The sequence below is a fragment of the Leptosomus discolor genome, chromosome 12 (genome assembly GCF_034619465.1).
Source record: "Leptosomus discolor isolate bLepDis1 chromosome 12, bLepDis1.hap2, whole genome shotgun sequence".
In the NCBI taxonomy this organism is placed as follows: Eukaryota; Metazoa; Chordata; class Aves; order Leptosomiformes; family Leptosomidae; genus Leptosomus; species Leptosomus discolor.
The window spans coordinates 21,284,945-21,301,737 of record NC_141402.1 but is presented as its reverse complement, the minus strand read 5'-3'; the positions used below and the strand labels follow the sequence as shown (position 1 = coordinate 21,301,737).

The window sequence follows — 16,793 nt, the reverse complement described above, 5'->3', positions numbered from 1 at the left end:
GTAAAGCCCAACATCTAGACGTAAAGCTCAAGCGATGTAAAAGCCCAACATATAGAGGTAAAGCCCAAGCGATGTAAAGCCCGACATCTAGTGGTAAAGCCCAACATCTAGACGTAAAGCTCAAGCGATGTAAAAGCCCAACATATAGAGGTAAAGCCCAAGCGATGTAAAGCCCAACATCTAGATGTAAAGCCCAACATCTAGAGGTAAAGTCCAAGATCGAGAGGTAAAGATAAACATCTAGAGGTAAAGCCCAACATCTAGAGGTAAAGCCCAAGCGATGTAAAGCTCAACATTTAGAGGTAAAGCCCAACATCTACCGGTAAAGCACAACATCTAGAAATAAGCCCAAGCAATGTAAAGCCCAACATCTAGAGGTAAAGCCCAACATCTAGAGGTAAAGCCCAACATCTAGAGGTAAAGCCCAACATCTGGAGGTAAAGCCCAACATCTAGATCTAAAGCAAAAAATCTAGAGGTAAAGCGCAACATCTAGAGGTAAAGCTGAAGGGATGTAAAGCCCAACATCTGGAGGTAAAGCCCAAGGTCTAGAGGTCAAGCCCAAAATCTAGAGGTAAATCCCAATATCTAGAGTTAAAGCCCAACATCTAGAGGCGAAGCCCAACATCTATGTTAAAGCTCAAGCGACTGAAAGCCCAACATCTAGAGGTAAAGCCCAACATCTAGAGTTAAAGTCCAAGCGATGTAAAGCCTAAGATCTAGAGGTAAAGGCCAACATCTAGAGATAAAGCCCAACATCTGGAGGTAAAGCCCAACATCTAAAGGTAAAGCCCAAGCGATGTAAAACCCAACATCTAGATTTAAAGCCCAACATCTAGAGGTAAAGCCCAAAATCTAGAGCTCCTGTGTTCCTGGGTTCCTGCAGTTTCTGTACTTTTTCCTCAGCAGAGATGCTATGCAGAGTTTCACGACCCAAAGTTTCACATAGTTTCACAACCCCGATTTCAAATGTTACCAAAATCAAAATTCATACAAAAGTAGAAAACTTCACTTCATCAGAAGCAAACTGGAATTAGTGGAGTGCTTGGGAGGAGAAAGAGAAGGTGCAATTCTCTGCCCAAACTTTTGAATGTTTATCTGTTCTCCTTTGTGCAGTGTGGGAAGCCAGTTTGGCTGCACAGTCGATATTTTGGGGCAGCCCCACTGTGAAGATCAGCCACCATGTATGGGGTCTTCTCAGAGTCTCATAAAATGCTCTTCTAAGCTGGGAAACATGCAGGTAATAGGGAACATGGATCTATATCCTACCAATATATGTATCTATATATACCTATATATAATCTATATACCGATGAGTATATTCACCTCGAGCAGGGGTTCTGATTTAACCTCTGGTGGAGAAAGTTGATAAATTTGCTATCAGATTCCAGAAGGTGCATCTCCACAGCCCATGCCTCTCATGTGCTTCTTACATGTCTTACAGAGCATCTTGCTCTTACAGGGGCACCTAAGAATTAATCTAAAGATTCGGTGAGTGTACGCCTCTGGACTTGCCTGCTGCATTAGCAGATTTGGCTGTTTCAGGCAGGGAATATTGGACAGAGAAGTTGTAGACCTTATGTTCATTGGGGGAAGGAGGGAAAGAGGGGGCAAGAGAGCAAGGATTTGTATCTTTGCTGTATTGAAATGCCCCATAAAAGACAGAAACTTTGCTACAATATACAGCAAAATATGCATCTGTTAAACAAATTCTCTTCTACATCCTTTAACAATAATCACAGAGATAAACCACATGGTTCTAGAAATCCACGAGCATAACAATGACGGCCAAGCAGCCCACACAAAAGCTATTAGAATGCGCTAACTAGGCGAGGAGTCAGATGTTATGTGCTGTTAACAGTGAGCTGAGCAATATTAAACAGCGGTATCTACAGCAGCCAAAGTTAGAAGCAGCTAAGAAAGCCAAATCACTAGCAGTTAAATCACCAGCAGTAGGTTTTACTTACAGATCTTACAATTTGTCTGTTTTTATTAGAGTTCCTGTGATTTTGGCTTTGTTACTTTTTAATGGGTTTGGATTTTTTTCACATGCTACTGTTTTACTTCACCTGAGAACGGATATTGACTTTAGTGCTTCTTGTTTGAATGAGACATGAGTGACACGATTGTATTTCTTTTCATTGAGAATTTTATCAAAACCAGGTGTGTACAATAGATACCCATCTGCACAGGATAGGTCTTCAAGGACACAGGTCTTAGCAAAAAGCCCTTGTCAGACCATAAAGCAAGGTTTTCTGCCTTGAAGTATGTGCATAGAAACCACATTCTTTAGGGAAGAAAGAGGCCTTCTATAGACACCCCGTCTTTGGAAGGCTGATCTTGTGGCTGTGAAGGCATGTGGGCCTGATGCTTTTCTAACTTTATCTCACTATAGAAGGGGACACAGAAAGTCTCCTCTGGCAGTCACATGCATGTCTGAGTCTGTTGTGAAGTGCAGGCTCACGCAGTATTTACCTTGTTTACATGCAAGTACACAGCCTGGCCTAGACTTCAGGCATGTTCCAGTGCATGCATGGGAAAAGAACTCGAGCATACCCAAGCATCATGCTGCTGTCTCCTCCCGTGACACTGGCAGGAGGTGAGATTTTGGCTCACACTAGCTAAAAACTCTGTATTCAGCCATGTGCAAGCTCAATTCTTCGTGCCTCTTTCCTTCTTCTCTTAGAAAGATAGGTAGGCAATACCATTTATACTGTTCATTCATCATATCTTTATCATGCCTCTTTTTATTTCTTTCATGACTGCTGTTGTTACCATATATTATCATATATAAGTGTTTCAGTGGCCCTACTATTTCTTACCATCCTCTTTCTAGTCCCCTTAATCTGTGAAAGAGAGATGACCAAAATTGCACGTGTTAGTCTGGGTCTAGGTGAAGATAATCACGATATTCAAATATTTTTGATGACGTCCTCTGCCCCGCTCTGAACATTTTGCTGTTTTGACTGCTGCTACACTGGTCAGAGGTTTACGCTGAAAAGCTCTAACAAATCTGTTTTCTAGATAATTACCATCAGTAAGTAATTTAATTCATATTACATCTTTTTTATAATGGGCATTACCTAGCACTAATTCATCTCCCATTGTGCTGTCTTTAGTCCTGCTGAACAGTCTTACTGTATGTGGGCAAAGCAAAAATTGTTTTAGCCATAAATGAGACAGTGCTGAGCGAACTTTTTCTGTGGTATTATTTCTAGCTGAACGATGTCCAGTGGCGCATCCTCTGTCTCTCACCCTGAAGCCCTTTTATTTTTTGAAGTGGACAGAAAGTTTAAATATTTATGTAAGCATCTTTCATCTACCGGATAGCTGAAGATTAGGAAGAACAAGTTATTTAGATAACAGAATTCTTTGTTTAGATCAAAATGAAACAGTTTATGAATGGCACTTGAAGACTGTATAGCTTCTGCACATGTGTCATTATTGTAAGGGGGCATAAATAGGTTTGTGCTAGCAAAACACCTTTTGTTTAATCATCAATATGATTTTGTGTGCAGGAAAGACAAAAGGAAAAATAAAAAAAGCTTTCATCATTATTTTTGTATTTATATTGCTGTAATAAAATAAAATGGCGTAGTAATCTTGCCCCAAATGCTAAATTATATCAGAATAGTTACAGATCAGTCAGATATTATGCTTTAAAATAATGTCCAAGAGCTTTTGGTCCAGTTTATTTGGTAATACATAAGTGAGACGTAGGTACAAAAATGCAATTTTATTTCTTTAAGTTAGCACAGATGTCTGGTAAAAGAATAAATAGAAAGTGCACTTTAAGGCCTTCATTCTTAGGTTCCTCCATGGAACCCTTGCCTGTGTGTGGGGCACACTGATGTGCACAGGCATACACCTGCTTGCAGCATCAGGGCCTTTATATTACTAGAAGTATAGCCACGATTATGAACTACATTTTGCTAGTTACAAGTACCTTTCTAGTCTCCAGCAGGTTGCATTTATATTTGTGATGATTCATGAGTTTCCTACCAGGTTCCCGAAGGCATGCTAGACAGACAAACAAATAAGAAGCAATATGGGAACATACATACAGACGCTTTGGCTTAGAGCAGCAGTTCATCTAGGTTTGAGCTCTGGCAATGGCAGATTTGGAGGCAACCACCATTATTCTTATTGAGAAAATGTTCTTATTAGTCAGAAATGATTGAGGGTCTTAAGCTCAGATGTGCATACACTGTTCAGAATAATTTTGTATTTGCTGCTTTTTAAAATTATTGTTACCATAATTGATTTTTTCCTGTCCGTATTTATGTCTGATTCTTTTTGAGTCCTGCTTAGAGTTTGAATGTATTACAGCTATGGTTCCTCTCCAAGGTTGATTTTTGCATGTTAATGGTTCTCATTTTGGGGATTTGGCAAGCTGAAATCCCAATTCTACAAAAAATTGCATATGAAAATGAGTAATTTTATTTATGAGAGCCACTGGTCTCACAAAAAAAAACCTTACACACGAGGCCTAACACAACATACAGAAATTCAGAGATAGATAGTTTACAGCGAAAATAAGGGACAAAAAATATATATTGCAAGATTTTTGTTTCAATTGCAATTGTCTGGTATAGAATCATTTCTCAGTTCTATAGTTAGGGTCATGCTTAGATGTATGCTACCATCTCTGCTCCCACTGGTTCTGCAGTTAATTGTAGGTTTTATTTTGTACAGAATTTGTTTTAATTTTATCCCATTGTACTTTAATCTTAAGCTTTGCCTTCCAACTTCAATTTTTTATGTTTGCACTCTTTAATCCTAAATTATTATTGCGCAGCTTTTGCTGTGTAATAAATGTTCATATGATTTTAGTCCTTCTGAAAATAAATGTGGATTTAAGTTTACATCTTTTCATTAGTACAAAGTTAAACAATATTTAATCCTAGGCAAAATGGTGCTGTATTCTGGAGACAGGTTCTACTGCATTTATTCGTTGTTGGTTAGCAGTACAAGTAGGCCTAGTGATTACCTACAAATACTGTCCATGTAAGAGCAGTAGAACTGGTCTTCAGTGATTTTTCAACTTTCTTGCTGGTTTGGGTTTCTTTTTCTTTTTATGCTGGAAACTTATAACGTATGTACCTTAGCCGTTTAGAAGATACCCAGAAATGAGCATGAATGGTCATGGGTAGACTGTGAATACATTTTATTATTTGGTTGTGAAATGTCTAACTCAATGGGTCTACAATCTTGAATGAAGCCTTTAATCCTTATTGCAGATGGAATAAATAATAATAAAATGCCCTTCTTGATCAGTGATATACAGACACGTGCTTACTTGGACAGACATAATGTTCTGGCTTTTTTCATTACGGCTTTGTTTTAAAGAGTACATCCATGTAAGCTTTGTCCAGATCGATGGATTTCTTCTGCGTTGCTGCCCGCAAATGCTCAGGGAGCAGCCTCCGACTTCTTATCTCACCCAGGACAATATCATCCTTGTTTCGAGGCCTCTGGGTCCTGGCATCCTCGAGGGCACTGTGCACATCCTGCAGTTTCATCTGAAGCCAGTCCTGTCTCTCCACGGTGTGTCGATGCTCTCCAAGATTATGCATTAATTGCATCTCACTCACTGATCTTTTCCTGCATGAAAGAAAAGCAAAGAAGGAGACTCATAGTGTCCCTTCTTGAATTCTAGATCTTCACTCAAAAACCAAGGTTTGGGAAATTTTGTTAGGTATTGCAATACAGAGCCGTAGAACCTACCTTTCTAATTTGTAAGGGACAGAATGACATCTGGAGAAGAGAAGGAGGGTGGATGGTGATTTGTTATTGGTAATGGATATATTAGTGAGAAGGCATCAAAAATGGGAAGTAGTCTAGTTTTGTGACAACATTGTTTGACTATATTTATAATTTAATTTAGCTGTTGTAGATGAGCTTAGGGCTTATACGATAGAAGTTAACTGATTAATATAATGATGGCATTTATTCAGCAGTGGTTTTCTGTGAACACTAAAGCTAAGGGAGCATGATTTCCTACGGATTTGTGTTTCAGTGCTGACTGATGTTAGCGTCTAATTGTGAGTTCCAGCTAGATTCTCACACAGTAATAAAGGTGCTCTCCTATGTAGACACCCCTGAGCATCTAATAAGAGATGCAGGTTACCCAATGGTATTCCTAAGAGAACACTTCTATGGTTTTTCTCTCTCTACTCAGCTGCCTATCTTCAAAAAATATGTAAGAACTCAGAGTATCTGAGATCTCTACAGCTGTATCTAGAGGACAAAGTTTGGCCAGTTTGGCCAAAGGGTTCATAAGCAGGGATAGAAAGACTCACATACACATAAACTTACATACAGACAAACCAACCATTATTCTCAAGAACAGCTAAAGTCATCCTCCAAACTTGGGAAGTGTATAATAATATACTTACATCATTGGTCTTCCATCAGACTTTGTAAAAAAGCATAAGGCGTATAAAATGATTGCAGTCATGGCCAGATTTTTTACAGAAGTCATTTTGTCTACAAAGACAAAAATTAACACATGTATAAATCTGTATTTCAAGTAATTTCTGTTAATTACAAAGGAATTTAGTTTAGAAAAAAAGCTGAAGAAAGACTTCAGAGGAGTGATTTAGAAAAACTTTTTTTGGTGTGAAATGGATTAGGGCAAGGGATGCAAATGAAGAATTTAGTTCTAATACTAATTTTGTGAGCAACTTACTATTACTTCGTAGGCAAGTCTAAGAACTGTCATCAGCCTTAGTTGCCCTGCATCATCATCATCATCATATGGATACCCATCTCTTGGATAACTGGGTGAAAAGCACCGTGTTCTTCCACTACTACTACTATTATTATTATTATTACTACTACTGTAAAATAATTTATACTTTACATGCTCCAGGTATGTTGAAATGCTTGTATATAGCTATGCAATTGTGTTGTTCTTTTATCTATTTCTTTTGTATATTCTTTAGAATGAAGAGGCTGACACTTTTCTTGACAATTTTGCCTGGAGGCATAACTCTACTGAGTTTAATTACATTAGAGAAATCAGAATTGAGCCCCTCATTTTTTCAGCAATAATCCTGTATTGCCAGTATGAATTCCACTCTGCTTTGTACATCATCAGCAAAACTGCCACTTGGGATTTATTTGAAAGATATTTATTACTGTTGGTGCGACAACAGGCAGAAATGACACAGTTCAAATACCAATTTCCAGTTTGGATTTTTAATATTGGCAGCCAGAAAAGGCATCTTTTTGTTATAGATTAAGAAATTTGATACAGAGTAAGTGAAACTTAAGAAATATAAAACTCCACAATGTCATTTTTGCAATATTTTCTGCAGCTTTACTCTAGGTCGGAAAAGCATTTATTACATAATATGAATGTGGTCCTAGCAGTCCATCTAACCCAATAGTATAGATTCAGGAGCTGGATTCACTTCAAGAGATTTCTAACTCACTGTCTCAGATTTTTTCATTTCACAAATTTGGTTCAGATAATAAAACAGTTTGATCTTATTAATATTCACTTTATTTTTAAGACAGTCTGTAAAGAAGCTAATGTTAAAATTAATAAAGAACCAATGATAAAATTTTCTACATAAGTCTTCTAGAGAACTTGGAAATAAAATAGAGCATACTTACCAGATAGTATCTTAAACAGAGTTCTGGTTTGGGTATGTCGGCAGATGACTGTGTCTTGATGTCAAGTATATTTAAAGACTACCGAATTGGTTTAGTGGACCCCTTAAATGTAACTTTAAAATAGAGCTTCTAAGTAACTTAGAAGCCCTTTTATTGTCTCAGTTGATGTCACTCTCAACACACACCCTCCTGACCCTCATGTACCCACCCTCGGATGCTTTTGTTAATTTGGCATTTACAGGGAAAAGAAAGGTCTCAGCAAAAAGAAAGTATCCTGGGTAGCTGTGAAGAAGTTTGACTTTTAAATTCAGATTCCCTATTACTCATAGATTTGTGCCCAAGATAACATAATCTCTGAAGCTGTTGGAATGATTTACAAAGCAAACTTTGTGTTGTTAAATGCAGGCAGGTAAAACTTAAATTAGGCAGTGAGGTTAGTGATCTACAAATACAAGATTAAAACAACTCTGATACTTGTGGGAAATAAGAATAGTCACTTCAGGTCAGATACTAGATTTCTTTGGGAAAGAATATACTGGACAGGAGGAGAAGCCCCAAGATGATAGATGATCATATTTTTAATGAGAAGCTGGTGATACTGAAAAGTTGTTAAAATACAGTGTTATACCCTCACTGTTCTGTTATACGTGTACCTATGAATACCCCTGGAATCTCTCAAATGTGACTAGATAAAATGGAGGCATTTGAAGAGGCTGCAGTATAAATTAGTACCCTATAAATTTTGTAAAACAAATACAGAACTCTTTGCCTACATTCTAAGAAGTGTGATGTGTAAATCAGCAATACTTTCCCATATATATGAAGAAACATTATTTTTAGCTGCAAGATATTTTTTCTACATTAGATGCTTCTTCTGAGTTCCAGCATGTTTCTCCAGGGGAAAAAAAAAAAGTTTACATCTGCACATTTTAACACACCATTTGGAAGCTGTTATTGCTTTTATCGTGAATGCTTTTTCAGTTACGCTATATACCTGTTGGGTTTCACAAAGAGGTAAAAAAAAGATACTTTATAATATTGATTTACACAGATGGAATTCTCGTGGGGAAAGGAAGGGAAGAACCAGAAACTCCAAAAAGCTCTAAAGAGATCTCATGTTTCCCTCAGTAAATAGTAAATGGAGAAGTAAAGAAATAATCCACTTAAGTTCAAGAACACAGGGTAGAGATGGCTTCCAACACTGTACTGGCAGTTGTCAATATCCTTCCAGCTACACCAAAAGAAAGCATACAGAGGTTTATGGGGATGATATGTTTTGTTAGGAGATTTGTGTCTGATGTGGCCACTAGAGATACTAACCTGGCTTTAGTGACTAAAAATGTACAATGGACATGGCATGCCAGGAAAGGATTTGAAAAATCTCTGCACAGTTGGTAATGAAAGGCTCAGTTTTTTACACTTTACCATAACAAAACCTCTAGCGCAGATCCCCAAGTCAGTATTTTTACAGAGGCCTGGCAATCATATGGAACCTCTACCATGTGACAGCAAAGCCTTAACTAGAGTACAAGCAGTAGAAAATCTAGTGTCTGTATACAGAATTTGTGCTTTCATATATACTGACAGCAACTGATAGCAAAAGTTGGCAATAAGCCATTAGTAACAACTGCAAAATGAGTATTAGCAGACTTGAGTTGCCGACATTATTCTTCTAGTTGCAGTTGCATCCCTTACAACACGTGTAAATCTGGAAGAGACCCCAGGCTGGAGCTTTGACTCAAACTGAGACAGAGAAAACACCAGAGGATGATGCTGTAATTGAAAATACTTAATTCGCCTCAGACAACTGACAGTATGTTAGTGGGGATGCCCTTAAACAAGATGTAATTTTAGCTGGCTTATTTGCTGCACACCCAGTCTTTAAAATAACTCTGAAATAGGATTTCTTATTCATTGTCATTTTTATTCAAAGGTACTAAATAAGTTGTGCCTAAAATCTCAAACAAAGATGGCTAAACTTGATACTTTAAAAATATTCATATGTGAAAAAATATACAAGATGTATTAGAATTGAACTGTTTGCCTCAGATGAGTGAAGATACAAAAATAATAAAAATAATAATAATATGAAATATATAGCCCAATATGTGTAACCAAATAGAGCCTGTGATGGTAATTAAAGAAACTTTAAATTACAGCTCAAAATTGGCATAGCTTTGTCTGTATATGCAGAAAAAATAGCTTATTTGGATTATTATCCCTGATATCAAGAAATGACGTTATTTGAAAATACAGCATCTAATAACTTATCCCATGTCATCTATATTTGCTAAACTTAGCATATCAAATGTGGGAATGACAGCTAATGGACCAAGTTAATGTAGTCTTTTTACAAAATACTATAAATGTGTACATTTTTGTTTGGACACAGCATATCCACTGTGTAATGATGAGCTGAGAATGGTATTGAGCTCTTTTAATGTTTCAGAAAGATGAAGATTCATGTTCAGATTCAAATTTTTCTTTTTCTTAGGCATCCCCTTAAAAAATTCTGATCTCTTTTGGGCACTGCTTAATGGAAGAGCCACACCCAGGAAACCAGGGCTAACACCTGCTGAAATGCTGTTCAGTAGGAGGGTTAAGACTACCCAAATTTATAGACACAATGGTGAAAAAAAGGTATATAAAGAAAAAATAAAATATCTCCTCAATGAAAAGGAATTTCATGATCCTTTGTAGATATAAGACTGTATATAAATGGCAAAATGTGGGTGAAAACCCCCCAAGTTTCTTAGGAAACTACCTTCTGCTACTGAGGATACATTTCTAGTGCCTGCAAATGAGGACTGGCCTACAGGAGACAATTTTTGCTTCTCTTGGAATAAGAGGAGGGAAAACACAGTAGATTTTCCATATTCTGAAAACAGCAGGCTATGAATGAGCCCGTGCATGAAACAGCGGGTACAACTGAACAGGCAGTCAAGAAACTATAAACCATTAAATATTTCAGGTATCTACCAGGCAAAGGCAACTGATTCAGAAATTGGTTGCAAACTATCGGTGTATATGTTGCATTATCAATACTGAAATTTCTTTTCCTATGGAAGAGGAAGAAGTCAGAGTGGGTAACTTTTTATGAGACTTAGGCTGAAATACAATAATTCTTAGATGACTGTAGTTCAAATTTATGATTATTTCTTCATGTATGCCAGCAAACTGTCTCAGGCTAGATCTAAGCTTGAACTGAGTGTTCTCTTTTATCGTCATCTAAAACCATAGAATGTTATACTGTAAATGAGAAAATATAGCAATGTATTCCAGAATGGCTTCTCTATGCCATGAGACATTCTAGACATCAAACAAGGGCACAGAACGTCTGAAGGTGAGGGAGAGGACTGAAGAACTGAACAGGCTGGAATCACAGTGCGGGAGGGAAGAGCTGACCACAGCCTTTTCCTCTGACAAGACTTTTCTTGATCAGAGAACTACCCTTTGCTGACCTTCCCCTATAGATTGTACAGATACTTGAATCAACTGTGCATGAAAAAAATCTCAGTGTTGCTTTGTTTGCAGGTGACAAGCCACTTACGTTGAATTTGTGTCATTGAGTGTAATCAGACTCCAGGGCTGAAAGCAAGTGGAAAGCAATTAGACAGATTTTACAGCCAGGTAGGTGAACAATGGCCATTTTCTAAAAATTCTGAATTCTTTATAATCTACTTCATATATTCTGTTTACTTTGTCTGAGAAAAATATTATTCTGCATCTTGAAATTAAACGCCTCCTGAGGTACATTGCTGGAATATGGTTAGAGGACACAAAGCTTTCTAGAATCATACTCTTAAGTGACTAAAGCATATTTTCACAAATCAATTATGTAATCTGGTGTATTAATATTCCTACAGAATTCTTCATCCTCTAGATTTAAGGCTTAAATACTGCAGTCAGATTATTTCTGTGCTATTTACAAAAGCAGGGTCTTTCCATTTTGCTGTGGCACTGGGTAGTTCCAGATAAAATGCTTTCTAACTGCAGCTATTGCTAAGAGAATATTAGTAGATCATTGAGCAAGGGAACAAAATAATTGGTGACACACTGGATGACTGGTGAGACAACCTTTCTAAATGTGTCCAAGGAATGTTTCTGCCTTGACACAAACAGGAGCCAAAGTGACAGTCAGTAAACTCTTTAGAACTTCATTTGATTGACAAGATTTGTGGCTTTTCAAATATCATAGCAGCATGTTTGGTAATTTATGTAAGCAATATTGGGTATCTTCAGGTGTTTTTGGGTTCTTGCAACTAGGTGAAGATTTGACCACATGGCGGTTTCCAATTAGATAAAAAACAGCACAGAGACTTATGTGAAAATCAAAAGATGGCCTATCACAGTTTTAGTTTATGTCCAATCTGCTTCATACATTGTGTTTTTAGCAGCTACTGGCAAATGTGAATTTGGAAATAACTGCTTGCCAGTATATTTTTCTCCAGTTGCATAAAATCTTTCATCCGAGAATCACAAAAGTTCCTAAATCTCTCTGACTTCTTTCAGAGGAAAGTATATACTGATGATGGTTTTTTTCTATGTTAGGGACGTTTAGGCAAAGATAGATTAAATGCAAACATCACTGAGAAAAAGATCAGGGAGAAAACAGAAGCTGGTAGATTCTAGTCCCACTCACCTGGCTTTGGACACTGTAATGATAATTGTGATCCAGATTATTTCTAGAGTTTTCACTGATTAAGTGAAACACATACAACGTTTGAATGGACACCCCCTTTTGCTCTCAATGTAACTTAGGCATGCTATCTAACAGAGCTATCCAGTTTATCATGGAATTTCTGTATTGACCTATCATGGAAATGCCAGGCTTTGATGAAATGGTCATGAATGTATGACTGTTTGCTCTCTGCATGCCACCCTATACCATGGCTGCATAGAATTTCACATAGCATTACATGGCTGTTTTGAAGCCTAAATGGAGACCCCTGCTTACCTCATCTCTCTCTCATGAGAAGAATCTGAAGCTTGATGAAACAGCCCAGAGCAGCCTGGAGGAATGCTAAAATGGCTGTTAAGGAAAGTCATGAAGATGAGGTATCTCTACAGACACATATTTCAGTAGTCATAATAAAAATGCTGTTGTGCATCATGAACAATAAGAAAAGCCATAGTTAGATTCAACACATACATATTGGCACATTTTTAAACTACTGTAAGTGAATTGTAAACTAAATATGTAAGTATTTACAGAATTGTGCGTGAAAGCATACGTTTTACTTTGGATTTAAAAGTTCTGGTAAATTATTTTACAGTCAATATTTACTTTGTGGGATATTAGCCCTCATGACACTGAAAAGCTGTGCTCACAATGCTTTGCTGAATTCATTGCTCTAATGAACAATACAGGACTTTATGACCTTTTTCAGTAAATAGGAAGCTGGTACAGTACTCAAAACTGCTGTTAGATCATTGGATTTTTGGCATTAATACCAAATTGAATTATGCATATGCACACATTAAATATATATCATATATAGGCCAGTGTTTCTTGGCCTATTACTGTCTCTAAATACTTTGTGCAGGCTTGAGTTCCCTTTTAATGACATGAAAGTTGGAGCTCTAATGAGGCCTCATGTTAATTTTTGTTATCCGTGACACTGCTGACAAGCCACATAAGGAGATCAGTTTTGAGAGCACGAGTAGTCCCAAAGGGAAATGCATCTAACACTGAATCAGGGGTGAGTCTAAAATCCATCCCACTCCTTTTCCAGTCTGAAGCACCTCACTCAAGACTTCAGGATTCAGGAACCCTCTCTTCAGCATACATCTGCACACACAGGCACATATGTGCACATTCTATAAAATCATCATTCTAAAAGCAATTAAGACATTGACTAAAAAGATTTGAGTAACTAAATATTAGTGTCCACTTGATCTTAAAAGTGGGAGGTAGAGAGCAGCGATCTACAAGTATCAAGTTTGACCTAACAAAACCATGGTAAGAGTGAATGTGCTAGCTCTGCATAAATTAACCATGAAGACTCAGGATGGTACAGGATGGAACAATGAAGGTCTGCATGTTTTATGCAGGTAGCCACATATTTTTCTATCCTTTCTACTGAAAAGGTATTTCAAGTTCATACTCCCATATTTTTTGCAGTGACTGCAGATGAGCAGATAGCATCCAAGTAAGCTATCTGGAGCTTGATGAAATCTCATGGGAATGACAAGTACAATTTACAAATGAATGATGGCATTTCAGACCTTTCCTTCAAACCAGTGAATGTCCTGAAAAAATCTTAGTCCACAGCCAGCTGAAAGACTTGAAAACAGAGAGAAGTGGCAAAAATCATTGTTTTGTTTGGGTTTTGAAAGAAAACGTTCAGCTAGGTGCTATGCAAACATGCAAGAATATGCAGACCCTTTAATAATGGTGTTACTAAGGACAAAAGATGTGGTTTATTTTATATGCAGCTTTTCATTATTTGAAATACTAATTACAGCAAATAAAATGTTTTAAGTTAATATATTAAAGACCTTGTCCCAGAAATAAAGTTCTTTTAAATGAAAATTTCTAGGTACAAGACTTATCAAAGATTAACTCAGTGGTTAAATGTTTTGACCTGAAGTTTCTTCAAGATATTCTCTTAATATATTTGTATGTATATTTATACTATTTTCTAAAGGGATAATACTTTTTCTATATTTTCCCTGCTTTATCTAATCCATCCTTTTCACTAAATTATTAGCTGGAATATTAATAGTTGTCAAAATCAAATTCTTGGATTAACAATTTTCTTTTACAGAACTCAAAAGACATTTTAAATACATGCGTTGTATTTGTATTATATGTGTATTTTAAATCCTTCTATGTTGACCAGTAATTTTCTCAAAACTAATTCTTCTTCTTAGACTTCCTGAAATATCAGTACTAGCAAGAAATTCTTATGGTAATTCTCATAACGTAGTTCGTCAAGAAGTCTAGCACTTTCTATGCATTTTGAGCATCAGTCACTTCCTGTTCTGCTTCTTACTTCATTCTTTTCTCTGGTTGGATTTGACAATGTAGTCTGTGAGAAAATGCACTTTATGGTAAGGTGTGTGAGTCTCAGTGCTTCACAGTCATTTGCTTTTGTTTCTTTGTTTCTCTATGTTTCAGTCTCTATGTTGAGCCAGTGGGATTCAAAAGAAGAAAAAATTGCGGAAGAAACTGTACCACTGAACTGGTAGTTTTGGTGAATTAGGTAGATTATACTAGTCAGTATGTCTCCCTTAGATCTTCCTTGCTGACATGCGTATTTCTCCTCTCTCACAAACCTATACAGATTATCACAATTTATTTTTTTTTCCTGTTAAACTGTTTAGTTCTCTGCTTAGCCTCTGCTGAAATCTATTCCTAGGCTGTCTGTCTTCTTCCATATGAAATTCAGACTCTTCATCTTAATTTTCTAGGCTTTTTGTAAAAGGCCTATAGCCCTACTTTTGTGCACTGTACATTGTCATTTTAATCTGTGCAGTTTGGGCTAGGACAGAACAAATCAAAATTCGCTTAGCTTGCACTGTGCATGAATGACAATACAGAATGCTGAGTAGTGAAGGACCTAACCCTGTATTTCTGCCTTCATTTTCTGCTACCCTTTGTTTTACATTGTGATTTCCCTATCTCATAGGATAGACTAGTGAAGGTAAGAATTAACCAGTTCTGCCTAAGCAAATCACTTAATTTTCCATGCTTCATAGTCCATATTACAATGGTCATCCCTATAGAATCCTGTCCCTAACTTGATTTCTTCTGTGGTAACCCCTATGTTAGGAATAGGCTTTCCTCCATTAGCCAGATAACTTTTCTCCTCTTGTCTCCTTTGCCCTCTTCTGACTGCCCACTACCAAAACAATTGGCTGTTTTTCAGTATTTAAGAAATTATAACAATGACTGTATATAGACAAATATTTATGTATAAAAAAGCAGAATCTGTAAGAAGGAGCCCAAACCTACAGTATGCTACTACGAACTGTTCCTTTCCTTCCTGCAAGTTGGACAATTCTGCATGACCTCAAGACTGTGAACTCTTTGAGTATGGATTGTATTTTTTTATGAATTCTTATGCACAGTTATCATCCTGTAGCAGTTAACAATGGGCTTTGTAGTTTTACAGTTATCCTACAAATGCATCTTAGAAAACAGAGAATCATGTAAAGAAGGATTCTGAGCCATCTTCCCTAGCAGCCTTGTGAAATTAAAGGTCAGAACAATTTAGGCAATTACTGCATTAGTTTTCCCAAGATTAGTGCCCCTTCTCCTCTCTCACACACTGGGAAACTCCTTTAAAAGGAGTCTCTGCATATCTCTGTAACACAAATGACCTGAAAACCAAAGGCATGGTCAGAAGCTAACAGGAAACAGGGCATACTAATGTGCAAACAGATGCTGAGGCAACAGCAGCGTCTAGACCCTCAAAACTCTTTATATCTGAGACATCTATAAACATTTCTGAGAGTACAAATTTACCAAGGTGCACAAAGGAGATGGCTCGAGCTCACAGTTTGTTTTTGTTCCATGCTAGCATCTGTGCTGTAACTATAGGAACGGACTCTATAAATAGCCCAACCCAGTTACCTTTTTCAGAACTTCAGGGATGGCTAATCCCCAAAATAGAAGAATTACATAACTCTGTTCTCTAAACATACTCATTCACTCTGCAAATTGGGTTCTTTGTGCACCACTGTAAAATTAGCGCATCCCTCTAGCTTACATTCAATACCCACTGGAGCAGTTGTTCATTTGACATAGTCATACTAACCTGAAGGAGCAATGCTAACTTTCAGCATCTGAGGATTTGGGCTTCAGCTGCAGATATTTGTTAAAGTGCACTGAAAAAGAAGAGCAGATCTGAAATATCAGACTATAACACTGATTCTAAAGTTAAATTAAGTAGGGCCAAAAAGGCGTATTTTTGACACACTTGGCTGGATGCACATGGCTAAATTATGTGAGGGGGAGCAAATATTCAAACTCAATCATGCACATTTGCAAGACTGTCCTTGAACTTAAAGCTACAACAAAAGTCAGAGAAGTGTTTCTTCCTCTGGAAAACAATGGTATTTAAGAAGCACGGTATGCTAAAGGGAAGATCTCATTCTGGAGTTCTGAAATCTGTCCTTAAAGGAGCAACTGTACGCAAAACTAGACCCAGTGTATTGCAAGTG

General features: G+C 37.2%; 1 protein-coding gene and 1 long non-coding RNA gene across 2 annotated transcripts in view; one reads left to right on the top strand and one right to left on the bottom strand.

Annotated features, from left to right (window-relative positions):
• The window catches only part of LOC147414628 (uncharacterized), a 49,035-nt gene that overhangs the window by 11,397 nt on the left and 20,845 nt on the right, over positions 1-16,793 (top strand). Inside the window, exon 3 of the long non-coding RNA XR_015183841.1 lies at positions 11,157-11,252. This is a non-coding gene — a long non-coding RNA (uncharacterized LOC147414628). The remainder of the gene's footprint in view (positions 1-11,156; positions 11,253-16,793) is intronic.
• On the bottom strand, positions 5,330-6,483 carry PTH (parathyroid hormone). Its single transcript, XM_009955070.1, has 2 exons — positions 6,398-6,483; positions 5,330-5,603 (listed from the first exon to the last, which is right to left on the bottom strand). The coding sequence occupies exons 1-2, from the start codon at positions 6,481-6,483 to the stop codon at positions 5,330-5,332; spliced, it is 360 nt and encodes a 119-aa protein (XP_009953372.1).

Bases quoted from the DNA above. Each gene is read 5' to 3' on its own strand.
- PTH (XM_009955070.1), bottom strand. From the start codon at position 6,483: ATGACTTCTGTAAAAAATCTGGCCATGACTGCAATCATTTTATACGCC. The intron at 5,604-6,397 runs GTAAGTATATTA...TCTTTCATGCAG, and splicing joins TCTGATGGAAGACCAATGAT to GAAAAGATCAGTGAGTGAGA.